Below are 23,996 nucleotides of genomic sequence, written 5' to 3'. Positions count from 1 at the left end.
GCATTTTTAATTATTTGTCAATTTCTTGCTTAGAAGCTTCACTGAATTTATTTTAGACTTTCTCCATTATGAAAATATTAATTTTACATACTACAACTAGTCATGGCCTTCTAAATTACCTATGTAGTAGGAAACAAGTCAAGCACTGTCGATAGACAGTAATTCAATGATAGGTGGCTCCGACTGGTTGAAATGGATGAGTTAAGACACACGATCCAAACATCACCTACCTTGTTTCATATTCCAGTAAGTATTTACAACCACTTTGCTTCTAGTAAACACAACTTAACAGGTTTTTCTTACTTTTAGTAACTATTATACTTTTATTTCTTATTTTTAGTAACTATTATACTTTTACTACGTCGTACAGCTTTTGACCAATAAAACAGTGTTTCAACCAATAATGGCTGTTTATCGCTGCAGTTTTACCACTTCCCTAGCATTTGTTTCTATGTTTGCCACCATTTCAAACTGCAAATACTTTATGGTACTATAAAACATGCTTTGCAATCGTCATTTGTTTCCCGCATAGATAGTGAAAATGGCGGCTCCGTTCAAACGTTTTGGTGAAGCTAACATTAGTGAAAAAGAATTTTAGTGAGTCAATATCTGTTTCATTGTATTAGAGTACTTTATTTCTTCTTATCTATATAGACTTTCTTCTTTTTTATCACCCCCTACCATTTATTTCTTTGTTTGCCAACATTTCAAACTGCAAATTCTTTACGGTAGTATAAAACATGCTTTGCGTTCGTCATTTATTTATCGCATAGATAGTCAACTGAAAATGGCGGATCCATTCAAACGTTATGGTGAAGCTAACATTAGTGAAATAGGATTACGTCGTACAACTTTTGACCAATAAAACGGTGTTTCAACCAGTCATGGCTGTTTATCGCTGCAGTTTTACCACTTCCCTAGCATTTGTTTCTTTGTTTGCCAACATTTCAAACTGTAAAATGCTTTACGGTACTATAAAACATGCTTTGCGATCGTCATTTGTTTCCCGCATAGATAGTCGACTGAAAATGGCGGCTTCGTTCAAACGTTTTGGTGAAGCTAACATTAGTGAAATAGAATTTTAGTGAGTCAATTAATATCTATTTCATTGTATTAGAGTACTTTATTTCTTCTAATCTTATATACTTTCTTCTGTATTAATCCTACTGTATTCTATTCGTGTTATAGTCAATTAAGTCCCACTCGAGTTTTGATTTTCTCTAGATAAATAAAAACCTCTAGTGAGATTACTGCTGATAAACTAGCTGCATTATTATTATTGAGGTCACAAATTTTCTTACAACCTTCAGATCCTTTTCAAGTACGTGCTTTCTCGCGTACCTTTTAGCTTAATTTCTATCATTCATTCATTCATTCATTCATTCATTCATTCATTCATTCATTCATTCATTCATTCATTCATTCATTCATTCATTCATTCATTCATTCATTCATTCATTCATTCATTCATTCATTCATTCATTAATTCATTCATTCATTTATTCATTCACTCATTCATTCGCCCGTCCATCCATCCATCCATCCATCCATTTATCCATCCATCCATCCATCCATCCATCCATCCATCCAGCCATCCACCCATCCATTTATCCATTATGGATTTGACTGATTTATTCGGAAATTTACTGAATCACCCCGACATTGTTTCATTTGTTTTTTTCGATCATTGGTTTGTTCGTTTAATCATTAATTAATTATGTCGATCATCGAGTCTTCTAATGAATCTTTCGCTCATTTGGTCAGAAAAACATTCCCTTATTCACAATATTACAATTGAGTGGCTCAGTGCCAGAGTTGCCTAACTCACAAATTTTTAAGCCCCGATTTCAGCAAAGAATGACTATTAATTATCATTTATATATATCCGAAAGTAAATGTACTAGATAAATATTATATGATGGTAAAGGAAAAATAATTTCCAATTGAGAGCATATAATTAAAACAACGATGTCTAAGTTTACATTTCAATAACTTTTTAAGCGTAATTGTGGGTTAGGCCATTCTGGCATTGAGCCACCCAATTTTATGAATGTATGTTTAACCTTGTCCACTTATAGTAGCTGCAATATAAGGAATATTGACTTTATATATTCGGTCTAAAGTGAGTCTGCAGTAATCGAAGTGAGACAAATGGCCAAAAGATTATGAGCTCACAAAAATATTTTTTACAACCTCCGGATTCTTTACAAGAACATGCTTTCTCGAGTATCTTTTAGCTTAATTTCATTAATTAAATAATGCAGTCATTCATTTGTTCATTCGTTAATTAATTAATTCATTCATTCATTCTCTCATTCGGAAATTGAGTGATTTACTCGGAAATTAACTGAATCACCAGGCAATTGATCATCTCTTCTCTCGGCCTTTGATTCGTTTGCCTGGACATTAAATCAATCGTTAAATCGATGATCGAGTCATGCGTTCGTTCTGTAATGGATCGTTCGTTCAGTCGACAAGGAAATAATTCACTCATTCACAATACTGCCATTCTATGAAAACGTGTTTCACTTCATCCACTGGTAAAATATAATAAATATTGTCTTAGTCTAATCTGTTATCAGGTACTTTAGGCGCCAAGTCCTCAGATTCAAACTCGACTTAAGGGGATGGATTTTTTAAATGAGGACAAGAATAATTAATTAACATGCAGACAAAATTTTTCAGCCATTTATAGCTGAAAAATTCAACTCCAATAAAAATATCCTCATCCATTATGCCACGCATTATAGGCTAGAGGTAATGAATTCAAGATAAGAAGTATAATTCACATCTGGGATCAGGAAGATCTGAGTTACAATATCTGGATGCTGTAAGAATTTAGCAGCAACATGAAATTATATGTGAAGTACTAAAGCCTGCGATCTCGAAGAATGTGAGTGCGTTACTTACGTTTGGCACATCCTTTTTTGGCCCCGAGTTTGACGGGATATTTCTTCTCACACTCACAGTGCCTGGTGATCTGGTCACAGAAGACGTGGGGAAGATCGGAGTCGCAGGTGAGCTCGCACGGCGCACCCAGGAACGACCCCAGTTCTGTAAGTCAAAGTATTCCCGTTAATAGAACCACTATGAGTTAACTTTGCGGGATGAAAACTATAACAACCTGTTTCATCTTTATCGTTTTGGGCTTTATTAGCTAAAACTTTACTAAGATTCATTATGCAAAGCAACATAGCGACAATGACGGACATTACAAATCGTCACTCTACAACAGTGACAGCAGCGTTGATGTGGACAGGTCAGTAGCGTCTGAGGCCCGTAAGAACAAAGACTACGGGCTGACATTCGTGAGGTCACGCACTTGTCTGCTACAAGGGTTAAGATCCAACGGAGTTCAAGACAGGTGTAACGTTAATTTTCTAAAAATGTGCAAGAATTTTTCTGTTTTACAGTTTGTAAAATGTTTACTATAACATATCTGTAAACATCGTTTATATTCCAATGTACTTAGGTTTCTGTTTTGATGTAGGGCTACTGAGGGAAGTGATGGGTGAAATGTCTATTTTCTACAATTTTTAAGTTAGAGTTTTCATATTTTGTTATAAGCATTCTCGCATATGTTTCATTATGATCGGATGAATGATTTTTGAGTTATTTACATAAAAAAATTGCGCATTTTCAAAATCTATACCCTCTTACAAATTTAGCTTCATACGTGACTCTTTTCTTACACCATCTTTGATATACCGTAGTTAGAAAAGAACTTCGTACCCAAAATTTTTAATTTACATTTATGAGTAACTTCAAAATTTAAATTTTATATTAATATTTTTATATTAGTCTTTATTTAGGCTATACAAGCCTTCATTGTTGGTCCAAGAAACATAATTGTTGTTATTTACGGTATACTGCATGGAAGAAAATGTCTATGGTGAATATTGCCAGCACTGCAGTGCACGCTTCTCATTGGATAAAATAGCAGACGATTGTTTCGCCCGTCGCAGCGTTCATAGTCGTACGGAGTCAGAAAACGAAGAATAGCGGAATTTTATTCATATTCTAGTGTCCCCGTCCTATTCAGAAAATAGTCCTAATAGATGTCACTGGAGAATCTGAACTTCCTAGATAAATTCTCTTGCTTCCTCAAAGCTCGAAAATTTATTACTAATCTCAGATCCCGTCGTGGTATTACCTATGATAATTATTGTTTTGCGGTCTTAATAATATATTGTAATAATAATAATAATAATAATAATAATAATAATAATAATTTTATTTTTCTGTGTTCTTATGTAACTTACTTAGTGGCAGTATTATTATTATTACTATAATATTTATTTTATTTACTTATTTGGTTGCAGTGCGTTACAATGTTGAAAGACAGCATTGATCTCCGGTCATTTAGCTATCATTAACATATCAACGTTCAATTTTATACATACATAGATAGGTCTACTTTATTTAAAATTATTATATCATACTGTCTCACGCCGTGGCTAGGACGCGTTACGGAATGCCCGCCGATTCGAATCCTCATGGGGGAAGAAATTTTCTCATGAAATTTCGGCCAGTGTATGGGATCAGTTTCCACTCAGCATCGTGTTGCACTTGAAAAGCTGCGATAGGTAGCGAAATCCGGTTACAAAAGCCAGCTATGACAGCTGGAGCTATATCGTGCTAACCACATGATATCTCCATTCTGGTTGGATGATCGTCCACTCCTGCTTCGGCATGTGATTATGAGTCCAGCAGCCTTCTAATTGGTCTGGTCCTTTAAAGGGTTGTAGCGTCACGAATCACATTATAATTTTTTTGCGTTAAGATTCAAGATCATACTTAAATTATAATCGGAATTTCTTACTTTATATTAATTGGGCCCGAAAAAGCAAGATGCTTGAGGTCGGGTGTGACAAATAATGAAACTGTATCGAAAAAAATCAGAACTGCGATTAAACTGTTAACTGTAAATTAATATTACACATACAATTAAAATGGAAAAAAAAAAAAACATATAACATAACGACATTGTTAAAGTGACAAAAAATAAAAAAAATAAGAATTTATATGATGATTATAATTTAAAAACAGTTCAAGCACTTGTTTTTTAAATAATTTATTGTTTAATAATTTCAATTTGGTATTCCTCTTTATAAAATCATTATACAATCTTGGGCCGTAATTAGAACTGCGCCTTAGACCTGCTTCAGTCTTACATTTTTGTTCAACGAGGGGGAGCGAAATATTGTATCTTCTCGTGTTGTGGCCATGACCGGATGATATGAATTTAGTTCGATATATATTTTTTTAGTAGGTTATTTTACGACGCTTTATCAACAGCTTAGGTTATTTAGCGTCTGAATGAGATGAAGGTGATAATGCCGGTGAAATGAGTCCGGGGTCCAGCACCGAAAGTTACCCAGCATTTGCTCATATTGGGTTGAGGGAAAACCCCGGAAAAAACCTCAACCAGGTAACTTGTCCCTACCGGGATTCGAACCCGGGCCACCTGGTTTCGCGGCCAGACGCGCTAGCCGTTACTCCACAGGTGTGGACAGTTCGATATTTAAAATAATATACAGTACATATAAATTTGTTTGATATTTAAAACATTAAGTTATTTCCGAGCTTAAACCGCATTGTCTTGGTGCTAGTAGCTGACGTTTCGACCCCTGTGTTGTGGTCATCCTCAGAGCAGTGGATAAGGAAATATTGTGTGAGTTTGTATATATATATGCCTCAATGGGAGAGGACTTTCAATGATAGGTCGTAGGTTCTCCTTCTGGCATATGATTGGTTCTTCGTTGTCCAATCCGGCTGAGGTGTCTGCATGGAGATTGGACAACGAAGAACCAATCATCATATGCCAGAAGGAGAACCTACGACCTATCATTGGAAGTCTTCTGCCATTGAGACTCCTATATATATATATATATATATATATATATATATATATAAGCTCACACACTATTTCCTTATCCACTGCTCTGAGGATGACCACAACACAGGGGTCGAAACGTCAGCTACTAGCACCAAGACAACGCGGTATAAGCCCGGAAGTTTCTCCACAGACGATGTACACCGGCCGCTGAAGCCTACGCCAACAATTAAGTTATTTGTTTATAAGATGAGTTAGATAATCAAGTTTTCTCCTTAAACATATTTTAATAATTCTTTTATGTAGTAATATTAATGGGCGCGAATGGTACTTTGTGATAATCCACTCCATCCTATAATATATAGACTGAACTAATGCTAAAAATATTTTTCTCAATAGTGGTACTTTAATAAAACGTCGCAGTTGAACAAAATTATTATTATTGTTATTATTATTATTATTATTATTATTATTATTATTATTATTATTACATAGTGATGGAATTTCCTGAAAAATGTTTTCTTTGTTGAAGTGCAAATTAAAATTTAATTGAAGTCTATGTACATCAAGGTAACCTGAAGGCAATGACGTAAGAGTTAAAATCTTGAGCCTTAAGCCTTCTCTAATGTGAACTGAACTATTTTTTATACTCTAAGCTCCATTCTTTATGTACAAGAAAGAGGAGGACGAAGCAGACGAGGGCGAAACTGTAATTTGAATTTCAATTTCTAGTGATATATGGCGCATGTGATTCAATTTAGCATCCAGACTTTTTTCTCCTCTATGACGGCCATCTTTTTATGTAAAACAAATTCAGCAATGTTCGTGCAAATAAGTATCTACTGAATTTTGTGTCAAGTCTAACATTTCTCATTTAACTTACTCATACAATATCGCGTTTTTTATGTTTCTTTACTTTAGTATAGAAAATCGATCATTGTATTAGTGTCCAGAAATGGAATAAATGTATTAGATATAGAAATTCCTTAACTGCTGTGTTTTGATTGAATTAAGATTTTAGAACTAGATCGATTTCAGGCTCACTTTATACAAATTCACGATTAAACCACCCGTGTTTTGTTCTTACTACTTTTTATTTTCGCAGCCGTTTCATTATATTCATTTCTGGTTCTATGAAATCAGAGTACAAGATGGTAAAATTCTGAATGATATCTAGGGGACGCGTATTTTCGCCCTGGCTCCTGGAAAATTACACTGAAGGTAAGCGTTCACTATATCGTATCGCACTCATCGCTCTCGGCAAATCCGTCCACGTTTCTCTGATGAGCAACTTTTCCGATGCGTGCGATCATGGCCTCCTTTAATAAATCAATTTTAACTGCTCAACTGTTACTATTAGCCTATGTTGTGCCATGTTCAGTGTCACGCCAAAATGGCAGGCGAAAAACTTATTTCGCTTGTAGAAAATTGCGAAGAATTATATAATTTGAGGCGTTCCCATTACAGTAATCAAGCCGTGTCTTACATATATATTATGTAATCGATATCTCTTTCGTTTATTCCTCTTCAATTAAGACGCATGAAGTAATTACAAATGCTTATTCGCTAATATTCATAATTAATAGACCTAACCTCAAACTCCTCTGTTTTCAGCAATGTCAATATCGTACGACGTCATGTTTTAAACAGCTTATAGGGAACCCGATGAGGCGATGAGGTAGAGCCGTTACAGTGAACGCACTGCACTTAAAATATCCGTGGTGTATGATTCGTACGAGGAGTGCGATACGATGTAGTGAACGCTTACCTTTACACAGCTAATAGTACACAGATCAGCAGCTGGCCTCGTGTTCAAGTGGAAAACGACCCATCTTATACACTAGGAACAAGCAGTGGCACCAACTTATATGGGCTCGTATAGTCCGAGCCCACCAACCCCGGCCCATAAGTTTGAAACGGTGGAACCAAAAAGGTGTACTATAGTCCCGTCGCTCTAATTTCCGGCAGCCAATCGCGTTGCAGGTCGGCTACATTTAAACGTGTGCTCTTGTGATTCGCTGATTCATTTCTTAAGGCTCGATAAATACTTAATATAATCGCCCGCCATTTTAGCTCTTTCGTTGGCGTTCGCAGAAAGCACACGAAGACGTTATTTGCCGCTCAATTATTTGCTGAATTACATTGCGTTTGAGTTATTATCATAGGAGCTACGACATGATAATGTTTAACGGTGTGGCAAATAGATTCCTTGTATGGTAGCTCGGCAACGTAAGAACAAAAATGGCGAACGATACTACCTACCTAGACTTTATAGAGCCTTCACTTTTTAAGACGTATTCAAAGAGGCGGAGTCACGCCGGAAATAACAGCGTCGGGACTATAGTATGGCCGCCAAATTACCCATAGTTCATCTCTTTTTCCGGTGTGTTTATCAGCTGTTTTGTTCACATTATTACGATTACAAATTATTTCGTGTTGTGAATGTTTCAAAGTGTAGTCAAGTTCAGCAGGTGTTATTTTTTATAAATAAGCTAATATTCTGTTCGTCTCAACTGTAGAATATGTCCGTTGATATTCCCCTATGCATTATCATAATATGAAGGAGTGCCAACACCCTTCTTGATAAGAGAAAGAATATGGAAATGAAGTGTTCAGTCCATGTCACAACCGTAACACTTTTAATAAATATATACTGAAACATACATTGATATAATAATCTGCTAGTAATCCTGTTACCTCTACATCCATTCTAATCCGTTTACGTATGACCAAAACCGATGGTAGCAATTTAATATTTGGCAATTGGCGGTATTTCGAGGTGGATTATGGGCCGTAAATGGTATAGCTTGAAGTCATATCTATCGCACCGATTTCAAGCATATTTGGATTATGTACTCCCTCCTTTCTTTTTATCCTCTCAGGAGCCCACCTAATAATTTGTCATGTTATCATTATACTTATGAGATTTATTTTCTAACTTATACCTCAAATGTTTGAGCTCATCCAGTGTTTTCCAAAAGTTGATGCTACTGGGAACAAGTATCCATTGTCGTCGCAGCAATTTCATGTTGTCAGCAATACGTAATTATATGATTGCTGGTTTATTTCTGAAATTTTTTCTATAGGCTATTCTTGGAATTCTTGTTTTTATCAGAGAGAAATTTTGAATTAGATAATAAATCGGGAATAACCAGGAAAGATATTAAAATATGCATTTAAATATGCAAAATAAATATATATATATATATATATATGCATTTAAAAGGAAGAACTCTCGAAATATGCATTTATCTTAATATATAAAAGTGAATGTGGGTATGTATGTATATATGTATGTATGTTCCCTATACAAATCTACACCCTTTGACCGATATGTGCCAAAGTTTGCACATTTAACCTTCATAACCAGGAGAAAAGCATAGACAACATTAAAATTGTGCAAATGGTTGTTAAATATTTAAAATTATAAAAAATGAAAATAAATAGATCAAGTATAATATTAAAATACAAAATCTTCTAGTCAATTGTTCTTTATTATTGTCTGTTGTATTCAACATCGACTTTCACGAGGCCATGGAAATTTTAACACGAAATTAAATTACATTGTTGTTACACATCATGAAGGCTAAAACTAGGTAATTCATGCAATAAATACCTTTATGCAGTCCAGGACCGTATTATGAATTCCTCGATGCAGTTTTGTAGATAATGAGCAAACTGTTTTATACAACTGAATTCTAGAATTCTTTGAAACTACAAGGATTGCTACCACATAATTTACTTAATATTTAATAACCAATAGTACTATCGCGAAATGTTGACCCACCAAAATTATGAACGAATAAGAACTAGTGTGAAAAACTCATACGAAATATAATAGAATTGGCAATATTAACTGGAAAAATAAAAGGAGATGTTTTTATTCCACGTATTGCTAGGATACTCATTCGATTTGAAGCAACTGCAATTTCAATGCCACTAGCATTTGTAATGACCATATTAAAATGATGCTCAAGGACAGTCGCTCAAAGTTGCAGACATTAACTTAAAAACTGCGTGTTTTTCACATCCTCAACTATATTTTATACAAAGAAGTGAAAAAAAAAATGATTTTACACATATCAATAAGCAATTAAATGATACTTTTTTCATGTTGCTAATGTAGTATGTGAATGCACATAAGCCCACTGAAAATAACATTGCATTAATTCTCAAAATATTGTTATTCACGTCCGAAAATGTGTTGCTGCGAAATTATATCTGTATAATCACGTTGTAAATTTAGTATGTTAAGCGTTGTAGAAATAAAAATCTTTAAATTTCTAAAATACCGGTAGGCCTATACGTCTCTCAGAATATTAGTCTTTATGTTAAAAAGTGACTTATTGCGAGTTTATATTGTATCTGTATTCTGTGTATAACATTAGAATTAATATAATATGTTGTGATTTATGAGATATAGTTTCAAGTTGTATTAAAAAAAAACCTGGGTATGATTTAATTGGGTGTACAGCGGTCAAGAGGTAACAGATCTTCCAATATAAATTAAATTATACATATACATTATGTATATATTGATTAGATGCTGAAACTGATCAGAAAGAGGAGAAGGAATTATATTTTCGTTGGGTTTTACTTTGTTTATAGTTTGATTTTTCTATTTATTTGTATTTCTGGCGGTGTGGAAGAGAAGGCCTAATGGCCTTAACTACATCAGAATAAATAAATAAATAAATAAATAAATAAATAAATAAATAAATAAATAAATAAATAAATAAATGAATAAATGAATAAATGAATAAATGAATAAATGAATAAAAGAATGAATAAATAAAAATAAATAAATAAATAAATAAAACAAATAAATAAAAACAAATTAGTATATAAATTTAAAACAACAGTTTAACGTCAGGCACATGATGAAATGTTTTCTTTTCGGTGCCTGATTTACAACTGTTTTAAATTGAGTTAACCCTGGCAGGCATTTGGCTAAGGAGTTCATTAATTGATGTAAGTGACGTAAGTAAAGATTTATCTTTATGGCTTAGTAAAGACAAATCGTTTTGGTTGTGTATAGTTAGGGTTCCGAGATTTCCGAAAATTTAATAACCAATTTAATTAAAAATAGAAGCAGAAAGGAAAACCCGGGCAACGCCGGGTGCTTTCAGCTAGTACAAAATAAAGTTGGCTTCATTCGAAAGTAAAAAACACGATTGGCAAAGATCCACTTTTACTTTTTCAATATGCCGAATCAATAAAAACATACAATTGCATGAAGTTCCGCGGTTTAATGATGATGATGATGATGATGATGATGATGATGATGATGATGATGACAATCTCGTAGTCTGCATGGTTATTTTCAGTGGAACTATAACTGGATATATAAACTAAACTGCAGGTACAGTTTGTATGTGATAATAATATTTACGAAGCTTTAACCACTGCTGCTGCCGATACCGGGCATGATATTGACAGCCATAAAGATAAGCTGAGAATTGAAAGAGGGTGCGCTAAGCGGTAGTGAAACTGGATTACGGAGCCTTGGTTTTGAACCTTTCGGGCCTTCACAAGTCAAAGTTCGCACTATATTATTAATTAATGGCTTGAAGTTCCCGTTGTGTAGTAATGACTAAAGTTAACCGCATCCTTGCCAACTTGGGACTCTGCCGCCTGCCTTCACGGTGTAACTTCCGGGCTAGCTATTCACCTTGTTACGACACTGCTGCAGTAATTGTCGCATTTGGAAATTAATTTCAAACCAAGTGTTTTTAGTGCATAGCCAAATAGCCATTATTAATACACTAGTAAGCGATTTTTTCCCCCAATTTTTTAGGGGTTTACACCGCCTGAATTAAGAATTACTCCTACACAGCAAATTAGTAACCTTTCAGTGATCCAAATGACAAACAGTGTTATTAGATTTCTCAAGCCGAGATTTTCTCCGAACTGAGTAAAAATTTGCATTTTGATTTAGAAAATTTCTTTCCATCTGCTATGTTCAAAATGTATGATATTATGATTGTTTCGCTCATGTATGTACACTACGTTCAAAGATATTACCTTAATAATCGATTGTGATCGTTAACTTGTTGGTGTAAGTATAGATCCTTTAGCTATGACTTCTATGAATAGATGGCGAAGATAATAGTCACTGTTGCCAATCGTAGATAAATATACCTGTGTTATACAATTCAATTTTTCATACCACTCTAGTGATTGTAAAATAACACTGAGTTTGGCTGGAAACCGTTGATATTGTCTATTAAAGGAATAATTTATGCTTAATCTACATAATCATTTACCTGACACTTTTTAACGGCATCCAATAATGGTACCACCTATTGAGAACTAGTGGAACTCTTTCAAAGTTTGTCAATTTCTATTATCTTTGGGTCTGACTTATACCACAGTCTACTATATACAGTCGCAAAGCTTGAGGTGATTTTTTGCAACTCTCGTGATAAAACGCTCCAAGCGGTTAGCAACTAGAAACAATAGACTGTCCACGGTCGACTTTGGACTGTGTCGTATTTCCATCGAGTGCTAGCTCGTTGCGTATTTCACATTGATGCTTGTGAAATGTTCATTATTGGTTGTTGAATGCCGTTGTACTTTCATGCGTGCAAGAACGACCTAAGCAGGGACCGCTAAAGTTTACCATTGCGTAATATTTTACTAGAGACATAGAAAAATTAAGTTTGTTTTAATGAAATTTATTGATCACGTTTTATTTTCAATTCTGGTGGGATTATTATTGCTTAGGCCTACTTCTTTTTTTCAAAGGATATGTTTTTAATTATAGCTGTTAATTTTGTTGTTATTTTTATTTGTTACTTTACTAGAGACGTAGAAAAAGTCTGTTACAATAAAATTTATTGATCACGTTTTATTTCCAATTCTGGTGTGATTATTATTGCTTAACCTCATCCCACTTTGTTAACTACGTAAGCCTACACTACAAGTACCGGTACACATAAGTTACTCCATTAATTCATATTTCCATTATTATTATTGTAAAGGGTAATGCAAATTAATATTTATTGGTTTCATAGTTAATGATCGCTATAATCTTGAATGAGTGAAGCGATTATAGTAAATTTCAGTTCGTTTTGCACAAACAAAAATAATATTAACCTATTTCTTGCAGGTATCTTCGAGTTTATGGTGGAATTTAATATACTTCATTAAAATAATAAATTAACTTTATGCATTTAATATTTCAATAATGGAAGGAAGGTGTTAATTTTTCCAAAAGAACAAGACAACGAAAGTGTAACATATTTCGTCATCTGCTAGGAGAGATCTGTGATGATGAGGCGATAGTAGCGATCCTAGTGGTGGGCAACTACCCATGTTTGCATTTTTGCTACATATTGAGCTTCGCGACTGTATATAGTAGACTGTGCTTATACCGTGGTTTGAAAGTTCGCTTACACGATCATAAATTCGTAAGTCCGATACCTTTGAACGTCGCAAAACAACACTTTGTTTAGCTGGAAACCTGTGATACTGTTAATTATGAGAATAAGTTATGCTTAATCTACATCATCATTTTTCCCGACACTTTTCTAACCTTTTCAATATTAGTGTCATCTATTGAGGTCTAATGGAACTATTTAAGTTTATCATCTTTTTTTTATATCTTTGGTTCTGACTTATCTTGTTGCTAGAAAGTTTCTTACACCATCAGAAAATCACTAATCGATAGTTTTCGATAATTTGTTCGTATAAGTGTCGCTTCTTTAGTTATTACTTCTATGGATAGATGGCAAAGGTAACAGCCAGTGTCGCCTATAACACACAAATATATCCGCATTTAAAATTGACAATATTTCATCCCCTTCTAATGATTGTGAAAAAAAAAAACACTATATTTAGAGGGAAGCCGCTGATACTGTCAATCATGAGAATAATTTATACTTAATCTACATAAACATTTTCCCAAATACTTTTATATCCGTCCCAATAACAATGTCACCTATTGACAACTAGCGGAACTATTTCAGAGTTTATCAATTTTTTTTATATCTTTGATTCTGACTTTTCCCGTGGTTAGAAAGTTCGCTTACACGATCATAAAAATGGAGGTCAGATATCTTTGAATGCCAGTGTACCTATTCACCAAAGAAGTGTAAGACTTCTTTGAATTCCAAACAATCAAAGTCATTGTCGATTTTATGTTGTAACTTTAGTACTCGTATTTTTGCTGACGATTTCCTACCGCCTTACAATCCAATGCGGTGTAGGGGAGAGTACATAACTATGGCCAACACTTGACTGAGACATGTTGCGGACCTCCTTAATCGTGTGTTCAGCACGGTACAGGGCCATCGCTGAGTCAACACAGAAAATCACACAAGACCCAAAGAGCCAAACCATGAAAGGAACGTGAATCTCTTTCATTGCCATGCAGGGAACCGAACCACGGACCACTGGGTTGGAAGTGAACACGCTATTTACATTGCCACAACGTTAGAAGGAAGTATTTATTTAATTCTTAAATCTAGCCTTATCTAAACTAAACTAACCTAAAAATTAAATACCAGGAACAGAGAAGGTTCACCACGCAATCCAAGAGATGTCATAAATCCCCAGTCACTTTTTTATTTTCTCGCAGTCTATATACATTTTTATACAAGCCGAGAATTTGAGTCAAGTCTTTGCCTATTAGATATTCAAGGCCTGTGCAAACGCGCTATTTTTAGCTTAAAATGGGAGAATATTGAGTTTCAAGATTTTTCTGCCAGATATTGCGCTATCGGTCTCTTGTACACTGAAATCTAAAACGTGATTTGCATGTTGTGAGTTATGAATAAATATTGTTAATAATATCTTGTTGGTGTTGTAAAGATTTTTCTCCTTATTCTTTGTTAATATTGCTTCTTTCCCTATAGCATTTCTCCTCAAGCACAATGAGTACTAGTTTGAGAGAAGATATACAGACATTGGAGTACATAACAAACCATAACCTCATTCATAAACTCAACGTTTTTATTGTAGCAAAGTTCACCGCTAGATACAATTGTGAAAGATTGTATTTTTTCTTTCTTTCTTTCTTTGTCTTGTTGTTACAGTAGAATCTCTATTATCCGTGGTAATGAAGGGGATGGACTGAAACGGTTGATCGAAAAAATCGGATAATCCGTACAATGAAAGATTGCGTTATTTCCTCCATGGTTTTGTATTTAACTCGTTATGTAATGGATCAGAAGTTCACTAATTTAAGTCTTACATGGAATGCCCATATAACTCGCATCGTCACACTAACCTCTTCTAGAATTCGAAAATTATACCCTTTGGTTAATAGACGTTCACAAATTGGATTGGGTTGTTCAATGCTACTCTACACCTCGCTTGTACGACCTCTTTTAACTTATGCAGCGCCAGTGTGGGGGACAGCAAATAAGACACACATGCATCGCCTACAAGTTCTCCAGAACAAGTTCCTGCGTACTGCAACAAATTCCCCCTGGTTTGTGAGAAATCAACAACTACATCAAGAATTGGGAATTCTTCAACTAGAACAGTACATCCATTTAATGTCAAAATCTTTCTTCAACAAACTTCCTGGTGTTCCTGGAGCTGTGACATATAACATTGGAGCAAGATCTTGTCAGCCATCTCGACTTAAAGGAAACTCCCTCAAGACATCCTTCTTAGTGATACTGACGACTCTTCATAAATTTGACACAGAAATCATCATATTTTTGTTCACATAATTGACAAAAATGTTTAATTAATTAATTTAAATTAATTAGAGGAACCTTTAGAGCCAACCTCAACATGATATTCTGCATGTGATATTCCATCATTTAACAGTGGTCTGTATAGCAAGTTTGCTGGTCGACCAATATTAAACATAAAAAAAAAAACTAATTTAAGTCTGGTTGTCAAGGACGGGTTTTTAAGAAGCAAGAAAGCCATTTGTAATGCCCGTCTCAGGAAAGATACGAATAAAGGAGGTATCATGTTGTAGATTTACATGCTTTTTTACACTTTATCCTTGTTTTTTTTTTATTAAATCGCGCAGTTGTAACTCCAATTTCGTATTCTGATGCGAGATGAACCACAGTTTCTCTTTCTCAAACCATTCAATTATTTCCATTTTTTTCGATACTTAACACAACACTTTTTCTGTTATCATCCGTGGAAGACATTTTATATACAAGTTATATTTATAGAACGGCAATTTGAACAGTAGACAATGTTGTGTAACGATAAAGGCTTGTCATAACACTGTCTAGCAAAAACATGTAGAACCTACTTGCACAAAACAGTACTCCATATAAGTTATTTATTTCTGAAGAAAAAGAAGAGCGAGAAATAGACAGTCGGATAATCCGCCAATCGGTTAATAGGGTGACGGATAATCGGGGCTCTACTGTATCTGCATTTTTGGACACATTTAAATTTCGATGCAGTGCAAGAATATATCTTTCAACAACCACTAGACATACACACATTTCGATTCTCCCTCATTATGTACTCAACATGAAGCAAAGCCACTGCAGAAATGTTACAGGACAAATACAAGATAAGGGACAAACATCTAATTCCATGAAATGGAGCCTTGGTTTTCACGTGTCAGCTTGGGTACTTCTGGGCGAGCTTACTCGATTGTCACTCGCCTAGTGCAAGGGCTCGGATCCTTGTCTAGCGAGAATAGCGACGTCCCCTCTGATGACTCGCTATGCCCATGCTTTTAACATTTGTGACCTTGACCTCCTGCTCTTATCCTTAGTGCGGATCGAGCTCTGCGACAGTCTTTCCCGTCATGAGGTACCTGTTACGCCCATTTCGGCTTCTTGGAGCTTACATAGATAGGCCTACTTCCTGTCAGCCCCAAATTCCCTTGCAAGATTGCGCGATCGTGTACCTTTGAATTATTTTCCTCCAATTTCCCCTTCTTTCATTGCGATTCAATGGAAATAAATCTCCGCCCATACTGAGAATCGAACTTCGGTCCGCTTGATTGTCAGCCCCTTATACAGGGACATCACTTTATTTTTACTAACATTTTTAATATCAACCTGGCTATACTTTTAGAGAACCGGAAACACAGAATGCTCCCCCTCCCACGACTGTAGTTCGATAATTCTGGCGTAACACACAAACAAATCACTTTACTAGGTAGAGGAGGGAAGAAAAGCAGTTCATCCATTTACGTAAACTAGGAAATATCGCGAGTTTGAGTTCGATAATTTTCATTAGGTTTTTGTTTAATCTTAATACAGTACAGTATTAACAATAAGTGTTTTTACTCACGAACTGAGGCATGCGAACGTATTAATTATGCAGTGTATATTATAATATCTATAGCACATTAGCATACACTATAAAGAATGAAATTAAATTGAAAAATAATCAAATATGGATATTTAAACACATTTTTTTTTTAATGGTGGCCGTTCATTTCGATATAGGCTTCAGTTCTAATGTGCATATTATCGCACTATAGACTATTGTACTTAATTCCAATTACCAGTTTCCTTCTTCGTACTAGTTACTCATGTTGAAATAATTCTGTACCTACTCTATAAAAGAGTGCCTCAAGTACTGTAAATTCAATCTTCACTTCTGCGCGATCCGAAAAGATCAAATTACTCAGACATACTATCTACTGTCCGTCCAAGTGGTTATTTCGTAGGGTCGTAGAAAGGAGGGAAATCACGTGACAGTTAATTACTTAACGAAGCCCTTTTATTTAAGTTATTTTAAACAGTGGTATAATATTACGTAGACGTCCAATTCCTAACAGAAATTAATATTCTGAGAAAGGAGCTAAGACAGCCCAGCCACTAGCTGGCGAATAAAAGCTGGTGGGGGAAACCGGGATACGACGTAGGCAAATGGACGACAGTACCTATGCGAAAATGATTCAATATTGAAAGCTCTTTCGTCACTGAAAAACGCGAACATATTTTTGGAACGTACTGTTTACTATGACCGTAAGGTTACTATGACTGTATATGCGGTGTGGAGGACGGTTGAACATCGTTAGTTGAAGGGGTGGGAGTGAAGTACATTCAAAAACTCAGGTACAATAAAAATTGAAGTAAAAATAAAATGATGTCCCTGTAGAACCAGGTTCTATTCACAGACGATAAGCTCTGAGGCCCCTATATCAGCATTGGAAACCTGTAATACTCCCAAGACTTCACTCTAGCCTGTTTTAGCTACTGCAGATGATAGGTGAAATAAGGGGGAGGTAGAGAGTGTTGGTGGAAAACGAGAGTACCCCGAGGAAAACCCTCTGCAAGGTCTACTTTGCGTCCACCACTGTGCAGAAACTGTTAGCATGTCTGACCGTGAAACAAACGGGGCCCGGGTTCAAATCCTGGTAGGGACAAATTATGTAGTTAGGTTTTTTTCCGAGATTTTCCCTCAGTAAATTGAAGCAGAATTGCCGGGTAACTTTCGGTGTTGGACCTCGGACTCATTTCACCATCATTATTCGCATATTGGTGGTCATTACCGTAGCCCAGATTAAGTTTACTGTGCAGCGTGCTGTATATGTATACAAGAGCGTGACCGTTCGGCGACGAATATAAAAAAGATTATTTAATTTGGGAGCAGAATAAGTGATTTCATTCATGCATGTCTGTCGATAAATAAATCAAGGAAATGTGCTATAAGCGAGAATATAACGGGTAATACTATGAAGAACTTGATTCTTACGAATATTATTAAATTTATTTTGCGAAAATATTCCATCTTCAGGGCTATGACTTTTTAAATCTAGGATGGAAGTACATAAGTTAGGTCAGATGCAACAGTGTTCATGAATAGGATAGTTATATACAATAAAAGTGATTTAATACAGTTATATGAACACTATTTAATGACTGAATAAAGTTAATGAAATCGGTTAAAAACCATACATGTTTCGAAGGAATGCTCCTCCATCTTCAGTGGTAGTACCACGACGCTGGTGTGGATGTTCGACCGCGTAACGTAGCTTAAGGAAGACTGACGTATGTCGTGGTACTGGTTGACCTTGTGTTCTTCACTAGTAACCATGATTAAATTACATAAGTTAGGTCAGTCTTCCTTAAGCTACGTTACGCGGTCGAACATCCACACCAGCGTCGTGGCACTACCACTGAAGATAGAGGAGCATTCCTCCGAAACATGTATGGTTTTTAACCGATTTTATTAATTTTATTCAATCATTAAATAATGTTCATATAACTGTATTAAATCACTTTTATTATATATAAGTAGGATGGAAGTGTTAAATTTTGACAATTATTGTAACAAAACTACAATTTAATTAATATGTATTTGAGGGTGTTCGGAACCTAAAAAATGACGACATTTTGAAAATTTATTTTATTGTTTCATTGTATTCCAAAGACTTCAGGGATTACAATGATATATGACACGTCTTATTGTTTTGAAAATTGGAAAGCCTTTTCTTTATCCTTTTTATTTATGTTGCGCCTGTGAATTGATGTTTCTTGTCAACTTTGAATAAAGTTTCCCAAAAATTACATTTCTTTAAACATATGACCCATTATCTCAGCTTCTATATAAGATACAAAGCTCAAATTTTTACCACATGTTCTCCATAAGTATTTTATACGTTTAACGCAGGGAAGTGTTTCCGTGTTGGATAGTTTAAAAATAAAAAAATAAATTCTCTCCTTTTTTCTTTTCAAAATTCAGTTTCATAATAAAAAAATTAATTTGTAGAGATTTTATAATAACTAAACGTACTTGTGTCTAAATGATCAATAGCTTCTCCTAATATGTGGTAAAAGTTTCATTTTTCTACATGTCAAGGTTTCTGATAAAATGGGTCATGAACTGGTGAAATTTAACATTGCGGAGATGCGCTATTCCGAATCCCCTTAAAGTTACAAAATGGTTGTAGCTGAGTACGCAGAACATACATTTGTCTTAACCAAGTGCACGGAAGTGAAATTGTTGGCTTATCAAAATAAAAATGCGTTGGATATCTATACTAATAATAAATCTGTAGCCGAATTTTTTCTGGTAATTTTCGATTTTCCAAAAATAATTGGTGTTAACATGTATAATTAACCATCCTGAAACCGAAAATCGTTTTTTTTTTAATTTTTGTTTGTATGTCTGTCTATCTGTCTGGATGTTTGTTACCTTTTCACGTGATAATGGCTGAACGGATTTCGATGAAAATTGGAATATAAATTAAGTTCGTTGTAACTTAGATTTTAGGTTACATGGCATTCAAAATACGTTATTTAAAAGGGGTGTTATAAGGGGGCCTTAATTAAATAAATCGAAATATCTCGCTTATTATTGACTTGTGTGAAAAAATGTTACATAACAAAAGTTTCTTTAAAAATGATTTCCGATACGTTTTATTCTTTAAAAAGTTTTGATAGGACTGATATTTAATGAGATAAATGAGTTTTAAAATTAAAATAACTGCCATCTAACAAATGACTTCGTCTATAAGAGGCCTTGGACAACAACAATCGAAAGCTATGAAACATAGCCTAGAGAGAATGTTTCTGTGTTTGTATGAAGTAATATCGGAAGCTAAATTAACCGATTTATATAATTAATTATTCACCATTGGAAAGTGTAGTTTCTCTAGATGGACATAATGCTATAATGTTATTACAGTAACTTCTGAGTGAATCGAGAACAGGTAAGATTAAAATAGCTTCTTATGCACAGACAACTTGATAGGCTATTCTGAATATTCGTTTCCTGTATTTCTTAAAATAATGTTTATGTACACATCAAATATGAATGATGTCAATCTTCATTAAACTATGTAATAAAAATTAAGAAACATGTTAAAGGAATTGTTATTGCACCTAATGAGTGGTATCTGGACCAAAATGATCGCAATTTAATTATTTAAATGCAATTTAAACTAAGTAACATATTAAACGATTTATTCTTCTTTCAAGCACGAATGTTCCCTGGATCAAATGTCCTATTTTAATTATGTAATAACGTTATATTTACGGGTGCAGCGGAGCGCACGGGTACGGCTAGTTCTTAAATAAGTGTTTAGCATTCAGACTATCTATAAAAAAATACGCCATTAAAATTTCAGATAAACTGAAATTTCGATTTAGATAAATAAAAGTTGCTTAGACCATTAATGTTTCAATGTTAAAAATTATCAAAACATAAGGATATTTAAAACAAACATTTAGACTGAAACCCGGACATTTCTTTACTCTTGTACTGGTTTCAATTAGTATGAAAAAAGTAATAATTAATATGACGGATCGTACTACTTGAAACCGCTAAAAAAAACTAGAATAAATAGTTTACGAATACATTTCCCCCATGTCTTGTAGGAATAAAGAGCATTGCAGCGCGCGTAGTTTTCCACTCTGGTCTAATTCAATACTGTTGTATGCCTTCCGTGTGTAAAATAATAAAGCGTTTGAAGCATTTGTCCTTCAGGCAATTTAATTCCATTAATTAGAACACGGTCCGCATGCAAGGTAGTGTATCAAGCTTCTTGTTTGTACAAGAGCATATGCAGAGTTTATAGTCGCATTCGGTCCCGGGTTGTCCTCCAGAGACCATTCATTAACTTTCCAAGCTTGAGATTATCTTATTTTAGCTTGGAACAGGTGACAGAGGGTAACGTTTCATGAGAACTTGCAATAGAAGCAAAAATAATTTTCCTCTTGTGGTTTATGAATTACAAACTGTTGCTCCAATGTGAATTCCGTTAGAATAATATTTTCTTGCATGACACTTCCTTCGGATACAGAGTTATCCGTACATCTTCCATCATAATAGGCTACTTTCTTTTGCTACTACTTCCATATTGCTGCCTTGTATTTGTGAAGAATGTTAACAAGTCTCACTAGAGGACTGCAAAAATAATAAAACTAATACGAAACACTCAATTATACAAGAGGTCAGTTTGTATCAAATTCCAAACACTTGGTTAACGTATACTTTACCTTTCTCAGGTCGACCTGGTTGGCAAGTTGGTATAGCGCTGGCCTTCTATGCCCAAGGTTGCGGGTTCGATCCCGGGCCAGGTCGATGGCATTTAAGTGTGCTTAAATGTGACAGGCTCATGTCAGTAGATTTACTGGCATGTAAAAGAACTCCTGCGGGACAAAATTCCGGCACATCCGGCGACGCTGATATAACCTCTGCAGTTGCGAGCGTCGTTAAATAAAACATAACATTAACATTTACCTTTCTCAGTTGTCCGTAGTCTGCTTGTCTACTGCACAATTCATGAGCAACATCTAGCTCAGGTCTTGGCGCCATTACCTCAATTGAGTCATACAGATTTCCCCTTAACTCCTCACTCCACCTTCCCCGGCTGAGACTTGACCGCTAGTTAAGCACTGCTCAGTGACGAATTGTATCATAGCTTTTACGAACTTTTGCTCTCTCAGGTCGCCTGAAATCCATCACTGATGCACAGTGTCCACTGTGTGTTTGTTTATAAGGCAGTGTAAGTTGGAAGGATATGGGAGGGGGTTTCAGAGTTCCATTCCACTTCCCCGTTGTACCCAAGGCTGATCTAGCAGGTGATTAACTTTCGTCCAAACTCTTTGCAACATGTCGGGACCATTTTATACAATGACTACTATGATGCACACTTGCATATGAACCAGTTTTGTTACAAGTGATGCTACAAATTATCCTTTGTCAAACCCCACAAGAAGTAATCACATGGGGTGAAATCTGGGGAGCGTGGTGACCAACGCAGCTGTTCGGCCAATCCATCGTTTGGTAATCGATTACTGAGATTACTCCAAATGTCGTTATGGTAATAAATAAATAAATTAATTAAATAAATATATAAATAAATAAGTTTGCCTACTAAGTAAGTAAGTAAATAAATAAGTAAGCAAATAAGTAAATAAATAGGTAAATAAATAAATAGATAAATTAATAAATAAATAAGTGAATAAATAAAATAAATAAGCAAATAAATAAATAACTGAATGAATAAATTAATAAATAAGTGAATAAATAAATAAGTTAATGAATAAATAAGTTAATAAATAAATAAATAAATAAATAAGTATGCCTACTAAGTAAGTAAGTAAATAAGTAAGCAAATAAGTAAATAGATAAATAAATAAATAAGTAAATAGATAAATAAATGAATCGCACTTTTTAGAAAGGAACTAAGTCGAAATGTTCTATTTTTCAGGAGAGCAAAAGAACTTACTTTCATGAATAAATACCAGTGTACCAGTGCCGTCATATAAACATCAACTCGATGTTAGAGATACAGGGAAAGGTTTGTTTAAGTTCCTTCCTTTGTTTATCTTTGCGTCTTGGAAGTATTAATCATTTCATCAGAAGAAATAAAAATGACAAATTTTGACTTAGTTTCTTTCTAAAAAGTGCGATTGAAATAAATAAGTAAATAAGTAAGTAAATAAATAGGTAAATTAATAAATACATAAATAAGTAAACGAATAAATAAGTAAAACATTAGTCAGTAAGTAATAATTAAATGGATAAGTAAACAAATAAATAAGTAAATAAGTGAATAAACGAATAAGTGAATAAGTAAATAAATAAGTGAATAAATAAATAAAATAAATAAGTAAATAAATAAATAAATGAATAAATAAGTGAATAAATAAATAAATAAGTGAATAAATAAATAAATAAATAAATAAATAAATAAATAAATAAATAAATAAGTAGACAATTGAATAAATAAATAAGTGATTAAATATATATATATAAATTCGGAGGCGCGAGCATCTCACTGCTTAAAAATTAAGTCAGAACTGTCTTTTTCCAGTTGCGAGTGGAATCATTGTTTCAGTATGTTAAGATATGTAGCGTCACAATGACTTCAGCGAAGAAGGACTTACGAATCTTTCAATGACAATTGACACAGAAGACATTGAGTTTGGGCGAATCATGTGCATGTTCCAAAAGATCGTGAGGATTATCGCTGCTCTAAATCTTCCTACAGATCTCTTTAGCAGAGTTGAACCAGTTTTCTCCAATGTGTTAATGGCACGTGCTGATGGAACACGACCATGTCGTCCTAAAATTAAAGTGGCGTCGAAATTGTCTACGCGCGGCCTCCACACTGTCATTGTTCTTGCAATATGCTTTGATCACCACTCCAATTTTCCATGAGAACAATAAGAAAATGGCAAGATATTGTAAACAATATTTCAATTGTTATTTGTTGCTATCTATTACCCATTTCAAAATTTCCCGATCTTTCGGGCCACTT

General features: G+C 34.5%; 1 protein-coding gene across 4 annotated transcripts in view; it reads right to left on the bottom strand.

The window, feature by feature from the left end:
• LOC138694835 (uncharacterized) overlaps positions 1–23,996 on the bottom strand; it is a 540,942-nt gene that overhangs the window by 96,075 nt on the left and 420,871 nt on the right. For all 4 annotated transcript variants that reach the window (XM_069818950.1, XM_069818948.1, XM_069818947.1 and 1 more), the window contains exon 2: positions 2,911–3,054. In XM_069818950.1, the coding sequence (XP_069675051.1) occupies positions 2,911–3,054 (144 nt within the window). The remainder of the gene's footprint in view (positions 1–2,910; positions 3,055–23,996) is intronic.

This window comes from Periplaneta americana, chromosome 2, assembly GCF_040183065.1.
Source record: "Periplaneta americana isolate PAMFEO1 chromosome 2, P.americana_PAMFEO1_priV1, whole genome shotgun sequence".
In the NCBI taxonomy this organism is placed as follows: Eukaryota; Metazoa; Arthropoda; class Insecta; order Blattodea; family Blattidae; genus Periplaneta; species Periplaneta americana.
This window is presented reverse-complemented; position numbering and strand designations above follow the sequence as displayed.